The following is a 13,481-nucleotide window of genomic DNA, read 5'->3' on the forward strand; positions in this document are numbered from 1 at the left end:
CTACTTCAATTAGACAAATTTCGTTTGCATCTTCATATATGTCAAACATAGCAAATAGTAGCAATGCAGTTGAAAGTTTGTTGTTTCATTTTATTTTTGCAACTGACTTTGGTTTCACTCGATCTGCAAATCTGTGAACTACAGCAGTGCCCACACCATCTCTCAGCAATACAATACCCGCAAGAATTCATATAATACATAATTTCAAATTCGATTGAGCATTTCGTTAGATATTATATCAATAAAAGAATAATAACAACAATTCATAGAATACAAATTTCAAATTCGATTGAGCATTTCGTTAAATGAAAACTCCACGTAATACAAGATATATGAGCTTTAAAATCAAAAACATCGTGCGTTTTGGAACTTTAAGCATTGTCATGACATTAACATTGCTGAATTGGGAATAAAACCAATTTATTGATACTCGACACAAAATCTGGAAGAGCCCTTCGATTATATGCGGAGTAGAAATAAAAGAAGTGTTATTGCTTTAAGAGTTAACAGATAATGTCGAAAGTGGTGAGTGAAATGGCCAGGGATTTTATATATTTAAATTTTAGTATTATATACTAAAACGAGCGTTGATTACTATGCATTGGAACAGTCTCATTTTCGCTGTGACATACATTCATCAATGTGTTATGGTCTATGAATAAGGGTTTTTCAAAAGTTATGCACTAAACACAAAGACGACGGCACGACACGACAGCGAAATTTTCTGGTCGCCAAATGCCGTCTTGAAGTCAGCTTCTAGAACATTTTAAAGACGGCGGCGAAATATCAAACAGCTGGTGTACACAAATTCGTTGTTGTCCCACTAAAACCTTTCACTTCAATGCAATTTAAATGTTTTGTTAAATGCGAAATTTTTGTCTAAAAAAATAAGTAAATAGGTCGATTCATTGTTTTAAATTATTAACAACAATTGTTATTACCAATAATATATCAGTGCTATTTTATGCTTCTGTTGGTAAAATAACATTAGATTTGTTAGAGCTTTGAATAATTATACAGTTCACATATTAGTGGTAACACTACAGCTGCCCATTGTCGTCGACAAAATTAGAACCGGTTTTAATTTAGCGACAGCGACAACTGTGCCCATATGAAGGTGTATATTTCATTTTTGACAGATGCTGCCTTTCGCTTGTCTTCGTCTATGTGTTCAGCACTTTAAACTTAATTCGCGTACAACACTCTACGCAAGGTTTAATCGAATGTGTATCCGTTCATAAATTTCCCAATTCGCACACGTAAATTAGTCAAATGTGATTTGCGACTGCCGGAAATACACCAGAGCCACGCTTATTGATGATGTCATACATACTTACATACGTATGTATGTATACAACTGATCGGTTCTCGCAATTCAGCGACATCCAACTCATGCAAAGAAACGCAGTAAAAAGAAACCATTTCTTTCCTTTGTTTGTAGCGAACTTAATTACACTTTGTCTTTTTGTCTTTTGCACATTTCAGTCACTGAAGCGTGGGCATTGCTGTTTTTAGTTGTGATTAATTCCAACAGAAACTTAAGCAAAATCAGGATTTCTACTCAAGCCGAAATGGACATTAATTATATTTTTATATTTCCTTCTTATTCCTTAACGCCCACAATATTTGAATATTCAATTTGAAATATTGCTAAAAAATTGTATGAATATACAGTACTTAAAACTGTTTTCATATAATATATATTCGCTTACAATAAAACAACATAATTATTATTATTTTCTCTTGAGATTTAAAAGTTTTACTTAAAAAGGGTTCATGATAGTCAAAATTTAATGGACAAAACTAAAAATTGTATATATAGTATTTGCCAAAACAAAAGTCCCCATAAGTACGTTTTTACATATTCTTGTGTTGGTATTATAAAACAACATACTTGTTATTATTTTCTTCTTATTATAATAGATTCACATAGAATGGTTCATAGGTTCAAACGACAAAGGTGTATTAGCCTCCCCATATTGGTGTTATTTTTTATTGTGGACAACCGCTGAATATGTTTTAGGTATTGATTTGCCCAACAAAACTGTTTTTACCAATTCCTTCTTATTCTAAAGCCTTTCCTATTTTTTTTTTTTTTAATAATGATGTTCTAAAAGTTCTGAATGGGGTTGAGGTCAGAGAAGTGGCATGCCCTTACTTTGCGATCCGATTTTCGATTTCTGGACCGTTCAAAAAAAATAAATTAGTATTTAATTGGTTGAAAGGTTTTGATTTATTATTCTGAAATTTAATAAAAAGGCAAACAGATTTGCGCCATCCTCCCTCAATAGCCAATTGTTTATCGAAATTATCGAAAACAAATACAAGCAATGATCAAAGATTTTGAACATGCATAAATTTCATAAATATTTGATGTACATAATTTAGAGAGCACCTTTGTGTTGATTTACATGCGTTCACGAAAACGGTATTTAAAAGTAAAATTTACAATATAAATGTTTTATTTCTTTTGAAAGTAATATTGGTTAATTTGAAATAAAGGGCCAAAAAATAATTTCAAATATACATTTTCAATGTTTGACAGGTAAAAACGTTGATTTAATAGCTATAACACCCTTCACACGTGCATATCTTAAAGGGGTCATCCCGTCTCTACCGCGTGTGGCCGTGTTTTGTTTTCAAACGTATTTTTCTCGAAACTACATTTTTCAAACTGGCGTCCACGGTTTCTTAAAAACAGTTCCATCGATTGCTTTAAAATTTAATTATGGAGATGTCACACATGTGGCCATCGCCCGAAATAGGTTTTTTGAAAAATAGTGACCCTTTTTTTTATAAAAAAAAAACTTGACGCACAAAATCATAAAATATTGGGTTTTAATGTTTAGAATCATTTAAATAATTGAATTTTCAAGATTTGTAAAAGATCCTAGTTCTGGCGATAGCCATCTACCTAAATACCACGAAAAATCTTACAAAAATAAAAAACCGGCCGTTACACGGGATGATCCTCTTAAAGCACAAAAGAACATAAAAACGTATTGATTTTGATCGAGCAGTTTGTATGGCAGCTATATGTTATAGTGCTCCGATATTCGTTCCGAAAAATGAGCAGCTTCTTGTGAAAAAAACCTACAGGTACGAAATTTCAGATAGATATCTCAAAAACTGACGGACGAGTTCGCGTATATACACGTGGACTCATAAACAGATAGACGGACAAGACAACTCAACTCATCATGCTAATCTTTATACATATATGTATATACTTTACAGGGTTTCCTTCGGGGTGTTGCAAACTACTTGATGAAAGTGTAAATGGCTCCACTATGAACGGAGAGCAATTTGAAGATAATGTTGCAGCTCTGTATCTTGTGAACTTGGATCTTTTCAAGATATAGAACACCTGCGAAACCCCCTATTTCATTCTTCTTCATTCAGAGTTTGTATCTCAAAACAATACTAATGATTGCCGACCGCTCAGATCTTTCATGGCTTATCTCTTCGGGCCTGGATGATATATAAAAGTCTACTAGTACCATTGTATGATGACCGTGTTCAACGCTACTAGGATTATCTTAAAGGAGGGCTTTTCCTGCAATGGTGTTGATACTATCTGGAAACCGTGTTGATGGTTTTCTGGGATCATGTAGTGAGTGAATAAATCGATGACGTGTTTTGCGTTTATTTAGAAAAATGCAGAGCTTCTTGTTTTTATTGCTTTAAACACAAATATTTTTCAACTGAGAGAATTAATAGGAATATTCATTCGAAGAATCGAATACGAACTGTACCACCATTTTTTGTTACAATACATCATTATTTTAAAATTTACGGTTTCTGTTTATTAAAGGATTGTATTTAAAATATAACAGATACGGGTCAGCAAGCTAATATTTCTTTTCATTAGAGCATTAAAGCAATACCTAGCAGCAATGTTGATATCCTCCTGATCGGTGCTGGCATTGAGTGCAACCCGGGCTGGGAGTAATTTTTCCCTGCTCCTCACTGCGGTGCAATATATGTAAAGCATGGAGCCATCATAAAACTTGTTTAGGACTTAAGACAAATAGGAAGTGAACAAGTTATATGGTCTCATGCTGCCAACGCATAACTGCGAAATCGGTCACTACAGCAATGCAGATAGCTTAGTTCGCACGCTACGTCGTCATTCCAGTTGAGTATCGTTTCGAAGGCAGCAGGGTCAACTCGAAAACATATCCTAATCAATTGAAGCATGTTTTATGTCTCAGCTGCTACAATAACAACAAATAGCTATCTCCTAACATTCTTGGTAATCCTTGCGACCTATATCTCTATCGAATAAAGGTTACTTCTGGCTTATGCATTATAAAGGCTAAGATTTCTATGCTGCTCCACCAGCAGTCTGTAAGTAACACGATTGGGGCAGTTAGGACACTGTGTTAATAATACGGATTCTGTGAAGCCGCGGATATCTTTTCCACTCTCTACTTTAAATGCAACGAAATAAAAAAAATTGCTCCGATAAAATCCTCATCAATAAACGCACTATCCAAAATGAGTTTCCTAGACTACACTCTTGTTTATATTTTTTGTAAAATTGTCAGCGTGAAATATAAAGTTTGATTTCTATTAACAACTAATTTAACAAATAAGAAACAGCTAAGTTCGGGCGTATCCAAACATTTTATAAATGTGCGGAAATATTTTCAGATGTTGACAACAGTTCACATTACAAAGTGTTGCTAAAGAATTCTAAATTCATTATTCGACGAAAGCATGAATGAATTACAATAATATTTGGTATTTTACTAACTTAGATTAACTTAGTTTCATTACAATTTTTGTTTTGTATATGTGATTTAAATCAACTTAATTATCCCAAATAATATACATACATATATGTGATGTAAACACAACCAAAGGGACTATGGACATGCTGGGCATATGGGGAACAACGCCAACAGAAAATTGAGGATAATTATACTACATTCACTTTTAGTGCTAAAACATATTTCATTTCACCAATTAAAATTAGTGAAAAACAAGGATTATGTAAAACAGCTATGTTGTTAACAAAAAGAATAAGTTATTCAATTTTTAAGGTAAGTAAAAATTAAAAAATCATTAAAATGATAATCATAAACACAGGAACATAAAATTAATTGCTGTCATCATCAGTTACTCACAAATGTGTGCGATTTACTATTTAAATAACAAATAAATATTAATTAGATTCAGTATCTCAAAACTGAAAACATTATCAACAAATCTGCTATTTACAATTGCTCTGACCAGTAAACTTGCTTCTATCCACAAAAAGGACTTCCTCTAAATTTGTGAAATGAACATATTTAATCGTGCTAAATAGAATAAAATAGTGAAAAAATTCACACCAAAAAATTTCAAATCGTGTAAAAAAATGTGGAAAACGGCCCTCAAGGGCCATCCCTGCAACTTCCCTCTAATTTCATTATTTTAAAATAATGATGTATTGTAACAAAAAATGGTGGTACAGTTCGTATTCGATTCTTCGAATGAATATTCCTATTAATTCTCTCAGTTGAAAAATATTTGTGTTTAAAGCAATAAAAACAAGAAGCTCTGCATTTTTCTAAATAAACGCAAAACACGTCATCGATTTATTCACTCACTACATGATCCCAGAAAACCATCAACACGGTTTCCAGATAGTATCAAATTTCGCTTTTTTCACTGCTTTTGAGCTCTTCGAAATTTTTCGTTTTCGATATCTAGCAAGTAAATCAACCGATTTCGACCCGGTTTGCGGCAAACGATGTGTTTCTTCAAGGTTTAGAACTGATTAGTTTTTGGTATCGATCGGTCAAGTCGTTTGGAAAAAATTCGAAAAAAACGATTTTTCAAAATTTTTATTTTTGAGATTTCTCGAAATCTACTGGTCCGATTGGGTCCAAACTTACACGAAATTCAAGTGCAATGAAACCCTTTGGAATGCCGTTTAGTTTATTCAAATCGGTTGAGCAGTTTAATAGTTATAAGAGGGTCACATACATCCACACACACACACATACATCCACTGTTGAGAACTCGATTTTTGCAAAATGGGGTGAAACCAATATCTTCCCGATTTTTAGAAAATTTTCCATTTTCTTAGCGGGAAATTAAAAATTAAAAAAAAAATGTTTCAACCCGTGTAAAAAATTAAAAAACGCACTGAGATCTTCATATTCATCATCCAGGTACTTCCAACAGTCCAATTCGCTCAATTTCACACTGTAACATAAGAACGGACAAAAAAACAAATGCCAGAGGGGCAATCACACGGAGTTCAGTCCGTCTCGCCATCCGGACCATTTTGATATATGTACATACATACATAACTCTATATTTATCTCGATAACTTTTCGGCGTTACAAACAGCCGTTGGATGAACAAAACTCTTATACTCTGCTGTGACAAGTTGCAAGAGTATAAAAATAATAAGTACGACTACTTCTTTTGAAGCATATTCTTTAAATATGTACACTCGGATTTCGTTTATTTGCGAAAAATATAAAACTTTGCCTATCATTACTGAGTTATGCATCATCTTATCAGTATACTATCTACTAATAAAAGTAAAAACTGGTCACACTATCATGGGTCAACCAATTTCCATAGGTATACGAGTACATATTTACAGTTGTAATTAATTGAAACAAAAACTTACGATGAGTCCTTTGAAACACGCGAACTAACGTCCGACTCGTGATGACGCTTTTTGGCATCCGAACGTGTATATCTGGCACGTGGTCTATAAAAATAAGATTATAAAATTAAAGCAACTATACCTTTACAAATCAAGAATTGCTTACGGCGATGAGACATCATTTGGTAGAGGCGACGCCTCTTCAGAGTCTACTCTTCTGCGCTTATCTCTGTGACCACCCGAAGAACGATCGTTGGAATGATGACGTCTACGTGTCCTAGGCATCTACAAAATATTTTAATGCAATAAAAATTCAAAAACATAGCTAGCTAATAAACAAAACAAAAAAAAAAACAAAAAAGAAGACTGCGCCAGCGAAGCATAATACCCTTCACTGGCCGTTTCCACAACCGTCGGGTTTACGTATCCGGTCAAGGACGATCAACTCGTCAAAATTCTGGCGCTACAACAACAACAACTCATAACCGGTAGCAACTATATGTGTGTAGGTATATTAAACATATATATGTACATATTTTTTTTTTTTAATCAATTCACTTTATTTTGGTCGAACCGTTTGTGTGGCGGATCCAGAATTTCTTCCTGGGTAGCCCCCCGCCCCCTTCTACTGAAAACAATAGTCTTCCAACATATTTTTAATACTGATGTTACTTCGTTAATTCTTTTGAATTTTAATTAAATTATTTATTTTTGATATTTCAGATCGATATCTCAAAAACTGAAAAACTATTTCGCCTATATACAGACACTTATGGCCAAATCGACTCAACTCGTCAAGCTGACCATTTGTACATATACTTCACAGGGTCTTCAACGCAAACTTGTTGGGAACAATATAGCCTTTTCAGGGTATAGTTAAAAATAAAAAAGATAGTGTTTCTAAAAATCATTAACAACCTAAATCTTTTTTTTTTAATAGAAAGTTTCCGATTTGTTAAATTTCTACAAAACACTAACACAAATTACACAAAAAAAAAAAATTTGATAAGGAAATAAGTGTATGTATAAGAGCGCATGCTATTATTATACATTAAACCTATTCTTTTTTACATTTGAGACAGCCGAAGTACAAATAATCTACGTTTCCAAATGATCAACAATTAACATATCTTCTAGAGAACTCTATTAACATACTTTATTTTTTAAATCATCAAAAATTGTACAATTTATACTCTACTTTTAGAACTTTATTATAATTCTGCTATCTTAGCAAAATCCAAAACTTTTTTGCGGTAGCATTCGCAAATGTTCATATATTGTTATTGGTAAATTATACCACCTCCTCGTATTGAAATTACCTCTTCGCTTTTAGTTTCTTTTGATTGGTTCTCCTTCCCAATTTTTCACAATTTTCTATCTAAGCAAAAAAATCTCAAAACTAGTTTTAGCAAGCAGCACTAGAGATTGATTTTTTTATAACTAGCGTATGTCTGTATGCGTGCCGTCAATACCAGTAAAAATATGCAAACAATTGTTGTGCAAATGGTACAAGATTATATTATTTTATGCCAACATATACAATCAATAATATAAAGAGACACAAACTTCACATTTACTAAAGTTAACCAACCACGAAATCAAACTTTAGATTAATATGTTAAAATCTCATGTATTCTCAAACTAATAAATCCAAACACACTATGCATTGAGCTTCAGATTGACATTTTTAATAGCTGTCAAATGGGAACAATATGACGTTCGGCAATTTTGATTGACCAGCAGAGGGCACTGTTACTAAATATTCACCATATTCACCACTGTGAAAACACTTTTGCATGCAATTTAAAACATTCAGGAGGAAAAATTAACATTTTCAAATATTCACTTTTCAATTCCTATTTTATTCTTGAATTATTTAATATGCTTTTGCAAACATAAAAATATGTTATTACGAAAATAGTATTGATTGCAGAACAAAATTAACGTGGTGAATTGTTGTATATTTTGGTAACAAACTTAGCGCGCTTTTCGTTAAGTAAAGCAATGAGAAAATCCAGCCCCTATTAGCAGATACATATTTCAAAAATTTATACTAAATTGCGAATTATAATTGCACAAATGTAATTACCAAGTATACAAAAGAAATTTTCTCTCGCTTACTTCAATACATCAATCCACTTTAAATTAATATGAGAAAAGAAATATCACTCACCTCAGATACTATTATCTGCGAAGATGGATATGTGAGCGCTAAAAACGGCGAGGCAGGTAGATATAATCTATTCCAAAGCGTATTCACCAGATTTGTAATGCGCTTCCAAGTTTTAATGGCTGGCTCCTGTATAAGCATAAACATCGACGTTATGTTGTGCAATTTTTCCTTAAACTGCAACGTCAATCGCCGCAATTTTTCCAAATGGTACAGCGAGAATGCTTTATTTTGATCTCAATTGCTTTATTCAAGTTTTCGACGTTTTCTATCCCTAACTCCTTTTTGTTTTATTTATTTTTTTTTGTCAATCCTAGTTTTTGTTTCCTTACACTTTATCTACTTGTTCGCGTCTAGATGCAAACGTCAATCACGTCCAAAGACTATATGCTCTTCCACTCACACCAGAGAATGTAGATTATTATATTTTACATTCTCTGCTCACACAAGCACGGTGGATATGATTGACAAGTTACTGACGCTACGGTTACAAATTCACCACAAACAGACAATATTTTGCAGTGATGCCTTTAAACACATAAATTAAAATTGTTATCATATTACTTTCAATTTATTGCCATCGCATTATTTAAGTATTATATATTAGGATTGAGCGCATGGAAATTTATTACTCCAAATCAATGTCATCAACAACTGTTTTTGTTATCATAGTTCAAGAATGATAGATGTTCATTAAAAAAATATAATTTACAATTTGTTAGTCTCTTTTTCTCATATTCGAAGAAAAGTCAAAGATGGTAAATGACAAAATAAAATTGAAAGTAAATCATTTCATATCATGATGTTTAAATCATGGTATAAATCTACTGTATGAGGAAGAACAAATCAGTTTTAATAGAATGTATTGTATATTTCCTTTAATTGTCAACAGGCAATAAATGTAAACTATTTTCACAATTGCTTTGATTATTTTGTTTTTAAATGGCGAAGTTAGCCACGATTAAAGTTATAGTAACTTGTTAATGATGCCATATTAATGCAGATGGATTTGAGAATTAGTTTATTAGTATTAAAAATTATGTTTTTCTGATAATATAATAATTAAAATTATATATATTTATTTTTAACAAAAAACAGTTGTATATTATTTGAGAGCAACTGATTTTATTTGATAATATTGGCAGAATCTTAAATAAATCTTACAGTGTGTAGTACAGTAAAATTATTTTGTCTAGTTGGATAGGATTCGAGCAGTTTGACCGGAAGTGATTCTTTACTCTGAGTAAAAATATAACGGGAAAAATTAAGAGAATAAATAATAAAAAATTAATAAAAATAGAAACAAATAATTTAAAAAAAATCTTGATACAAAACTTTTAAACAAAAAAAATATATACTCTGAGTAAAAATATAACGGGAAAAATTAAGAGAATAAATAATAAAAAATTAATAAAAATAGAAACAAATAATTTTTAAAAAAAACTTGATACAAAAATTTTAAACAAAAAATATTGGTCAAAATAAAATTGCTTAAAACTGAACTTTGTTGTGGCTATTTAATGCGCATGCTTTAAGCAAAGTTCATATTCAAAGTAGAAGATGGTAGATGAAAAATAATCGTTTGCAGCGAATTGCTCCTATAAGCCCAATTTGGCTTGTATATTTGACGATTTAATTAAATAAAGTGATAGTAATTCAATTAAAGTTTTAATGATTGTTGATGTGAAATTCACGTCTTTACTATACATACAGAATGCGATTGTATTTAAAAGTGAACCTTTAAAAACTTAACAAGTTATTATACTACCAATGTGCATACAGTGTGCGTTAAAATCACGTGATTGCAAATGTAAAGAAAAAATCAATTACAAATCCCAAACCCATAATAAATCGAAAATAAGACTTTTGAAAAGGTCTTATATAGAAATAAAATAAAGCCAGAATATGAGGTACCCGATTGCAAGGTAAGTATTAAACTATAGGTTTTTGTGCATGCTATTATGTTTGGAATATAATATACAAGTATCTGCATCTTGATTATGGCCTGGTTTATGTTAACATTAATGGCATTCTTCAAATGAACCTTTTTAATAAAAGGCGGTTTAAAACAATTTTTCTTCTTCAATTTACTTCCTTTCGGAGATAATCAAACATCCCAACCGTTCGTGCAAAATAAGTATTTCAAAGGGTTCACCATCCATTTGTATGATCGATAGGCGGTTATATATGTATGTATATACTTTCATGTATTGTGTCTGCATTCTGAATCACCTTGCTCGTCCGCTCGTATATATGGTACACACCCAATGAGGAAACATATTGGCTGGATATCGAATATGTGTACGTATGTATGTATGAGACATTTATGCACTTCATATCAATTCTCTCTTAAAAAAATGTTAAAATGTCAACAAATAGCTTTAGGTGTTTGGTACATAGAAATTAAATGCTACTTTTTATAGCAGTGTTTTATTTGCAAGCTCACTGAATTCAATCGAACCTTTTTAATAAAAGGCGGTTTAAAACAATTTTTCTTCTTCAATTTACTTCCTTTCGGAGATAATCAAACATCCCAACCGTTCGTGCAAAATAAGTATTTCAAAGGGTTCACCATCCATTTGTATGATCGATAGGCGGTTATATATGTATGTATATACTTTCATGTATTGTGTCTGCATTCTGAATCACCTTGCTCGTCCGCTCGTATATATGGTACACACCCAATGAGGAAACATATTGGCTGGATATCGAATATGTGTACGTATGTATGTATGAGACATTTATGCACTTCATATCAATTCTCTCTTAAAAAAATGTTAAAATGTCAACAAATAGCTTTAGGTGTTTGGTACATAGAAATTAAATGCTACTTTTTATAGCAGTGTTTTATTTGCAAGCTCACTGAATTCAAATCGTTTTGTATTTAGTATTTATTACTGTGTTTTTATATTTAGTATTTATAATTGAATAAATTGTAATAAATACATACATACATCGATGCATATGGTCTATGCTTTTCAAATGAAACATGCCGCAAACTTCAAATTGGGGTTTACAGTGCAGTTTTCTATAAATAATAGCTGCTAATAATGCAGCAGTTGTAAATAAACATACATAATGGGCCGAAATTGTGACACTAATGTGCTAGTAAAATTATGTATCGGCGTATGCAAATCATTTTCGTTTTTGTACGTGAAATTAATGGATTTGATGTTTTTATTATTCTATTTTTTGTATTTATAAAAAAAAATTACTGATTTTAAAATAAATGCATTTAAATATGGTCGCTACTTGAATTACCAAACAAAAAAATTTACTTTTTAATAATTTAAATAAAGAAATTAGAGGTTTATTAGAGAAAATGCCTTTGTACCTAAACTTAATTGATTAACTGTATATTACATATGGTCACGTCCATGATGTTGTTTATGATTGTGCAACGACCAATTTGCCACACATGTCTAAGAATAGAATTCATATTATTTTTTCATAATATCGATGTAAACACAAAGCAAAAATGCAGTGAAACAAATAAATCCTTATTTTTTCGCGTTTGGAGAGTGTAAATATTATTATTTTCTTAGGATTACCAAAAAAGAAAAAGTTAGTTTTCAAGCATGTTGAAATTAACGAAGGGTTTCCGCCTTTTCTAAATGTTTCATTGAATATATTTGTATTTGTCTAGCGTGAATTAAATTTATTTGCCACAGTGAACGGTAAACTTAAGGCAGTGAAAATATGAATTTCAGTGTTTTATATAGGAGAATATTGATAAGTGAATTATAAGAGGCAATACATTTTCTTCTGTTGTCAATATACTATATATACGCATTTATATTTAATATATTACACTTGCCAACCCAGTCGGGCCAACGCTAAAGTTGATGACGGAAAATTAAAAATGTAAGAACAACGACGTAATGAAAAACAACAACCAAAAAATTCGTGATTTAGTTTTTATTGATTACGATATGTAATACTAGAGAATGTTAATGAACATTTATTATATAAACATTTATTAACATTCTCTGCTCCGGGATGTTGCTAACATGCAGAGTATAATAGTTTTGCCTAACTGTTTTAAGCGAAAACCCATAAAGTGTTATAACTAAATTCCAAATTAAGATATTAAACTGTAATTTGATACAGGGGATCGCAGTAGTGAGAATTACCTGCGGGCTGAAATTTTAAAAATTTCTATTTCAATCAAATTTGCTCAGGACAAATCTTCTTGGCACATCCTTTAACAGTGTTAAAATCGATGAAATCGGATTATAACCAACCCACTCCCCATATGACGGTTATGTTTAAAACTAAAAAAAGTGCTAAACTAAATAAATACGTCAGAAGCATTAAATTTCACAAATAAGATGAAGGGCAAAACGTCATAGAAAATAGGCCATCTTACTGTGGGAAAATGAAATCGGAATACAATTTACTTCATTTTACAGTATATAAATCCAACCCAGTTCTTTAAACCATATTTATCATTTCGCCACATGTGGTGCTTTACTTGCTTGAAAGATTTGTTTGAGCAGAGAATGTTAATGAATTCTATTCAGTACCGTTGAGAAAAAAAGGTTACAAACATACATACAAACACACATACATTTACGTTCATACTTCGTTCATTTTATCGTATGACTTTGGTTGAATGGCATTTGGAGTGAAGCTAATCCTCAAGTGTATGTCGAAACACCGTTACATCCAGACAACTGACTGTTTGGTGCGCTTTAT

The 13,481-nt window shown here is 31.6% G+C and overlaps 2 protein-coding genes across 4 annotated transcripts in view; one reads left to right on the forward strand and one right to left on the reverse strand.

Moving 5' to 3' along the window:
* The window catches only part of Doa (Darkener of apricot), an 80,124-nt gene extending 70,955 nt beyond the window's left edge, over positions 1-9,169 (reverse strand). The window contains exons 1-3 of the mRNA XM_014232659.3: positions 8,787-9,169; positions 6,780-6,898; positions 6,635-6,718 (exon numbers count right to left, since the gene is read on the reverse strand). Of these exons, the coding sequence (XP_014088134.3) occupies positions 6,635-6,718; positions 6,780-6,898; positions 8,787-8,930 (347 nt within the window). The 5' untranslated portion in view covers positions 8,931-9,169. The remainder of the gene's footprint in view (positions 1-6,634; positions 6,719-6,779; positions 6,899-8,786) is intronic.
* A 1,163-nt stretch (positions 9,170-10,332) lies between these two features.
* LOC106616181 (uncharacterized) overlaps positions 10,333-13,481 on the forward strand; it is a 30,273-nt gene continuing 27,124 nt past the window's right edge. For 2 of the 3 annotated variants that reach the window (XM_014232731.3, XM_036357614.2), the window contains exon 1: positions 10,333-10,708. The gene's annotated coding sequence lies outside the window, so the exon portion shown is untranslated. Of the gene's footprint in view, positions 10,709-12,272; positions 12,648-13,481 lie in introns of those variants that run through there. The other variant, XM_036357613.2, reaches the window with a different exon arrangement.

Source organism: Bactrocera oleae, chromosome 2 (genome assembly GCF_042242935.1).
Source record: "Bactrocera oleae isolate idBacOlea1 chromosome 2, idBacOlea1, whole genome shotgun sequence".
Classification (NCBI taxonomy): domain Eukaryota; kingdom Metazoa; phylum Arthropoda; class Insecta; order Diptera; family Tephritidae; genus Bactrocera; species Bactrocera oleae.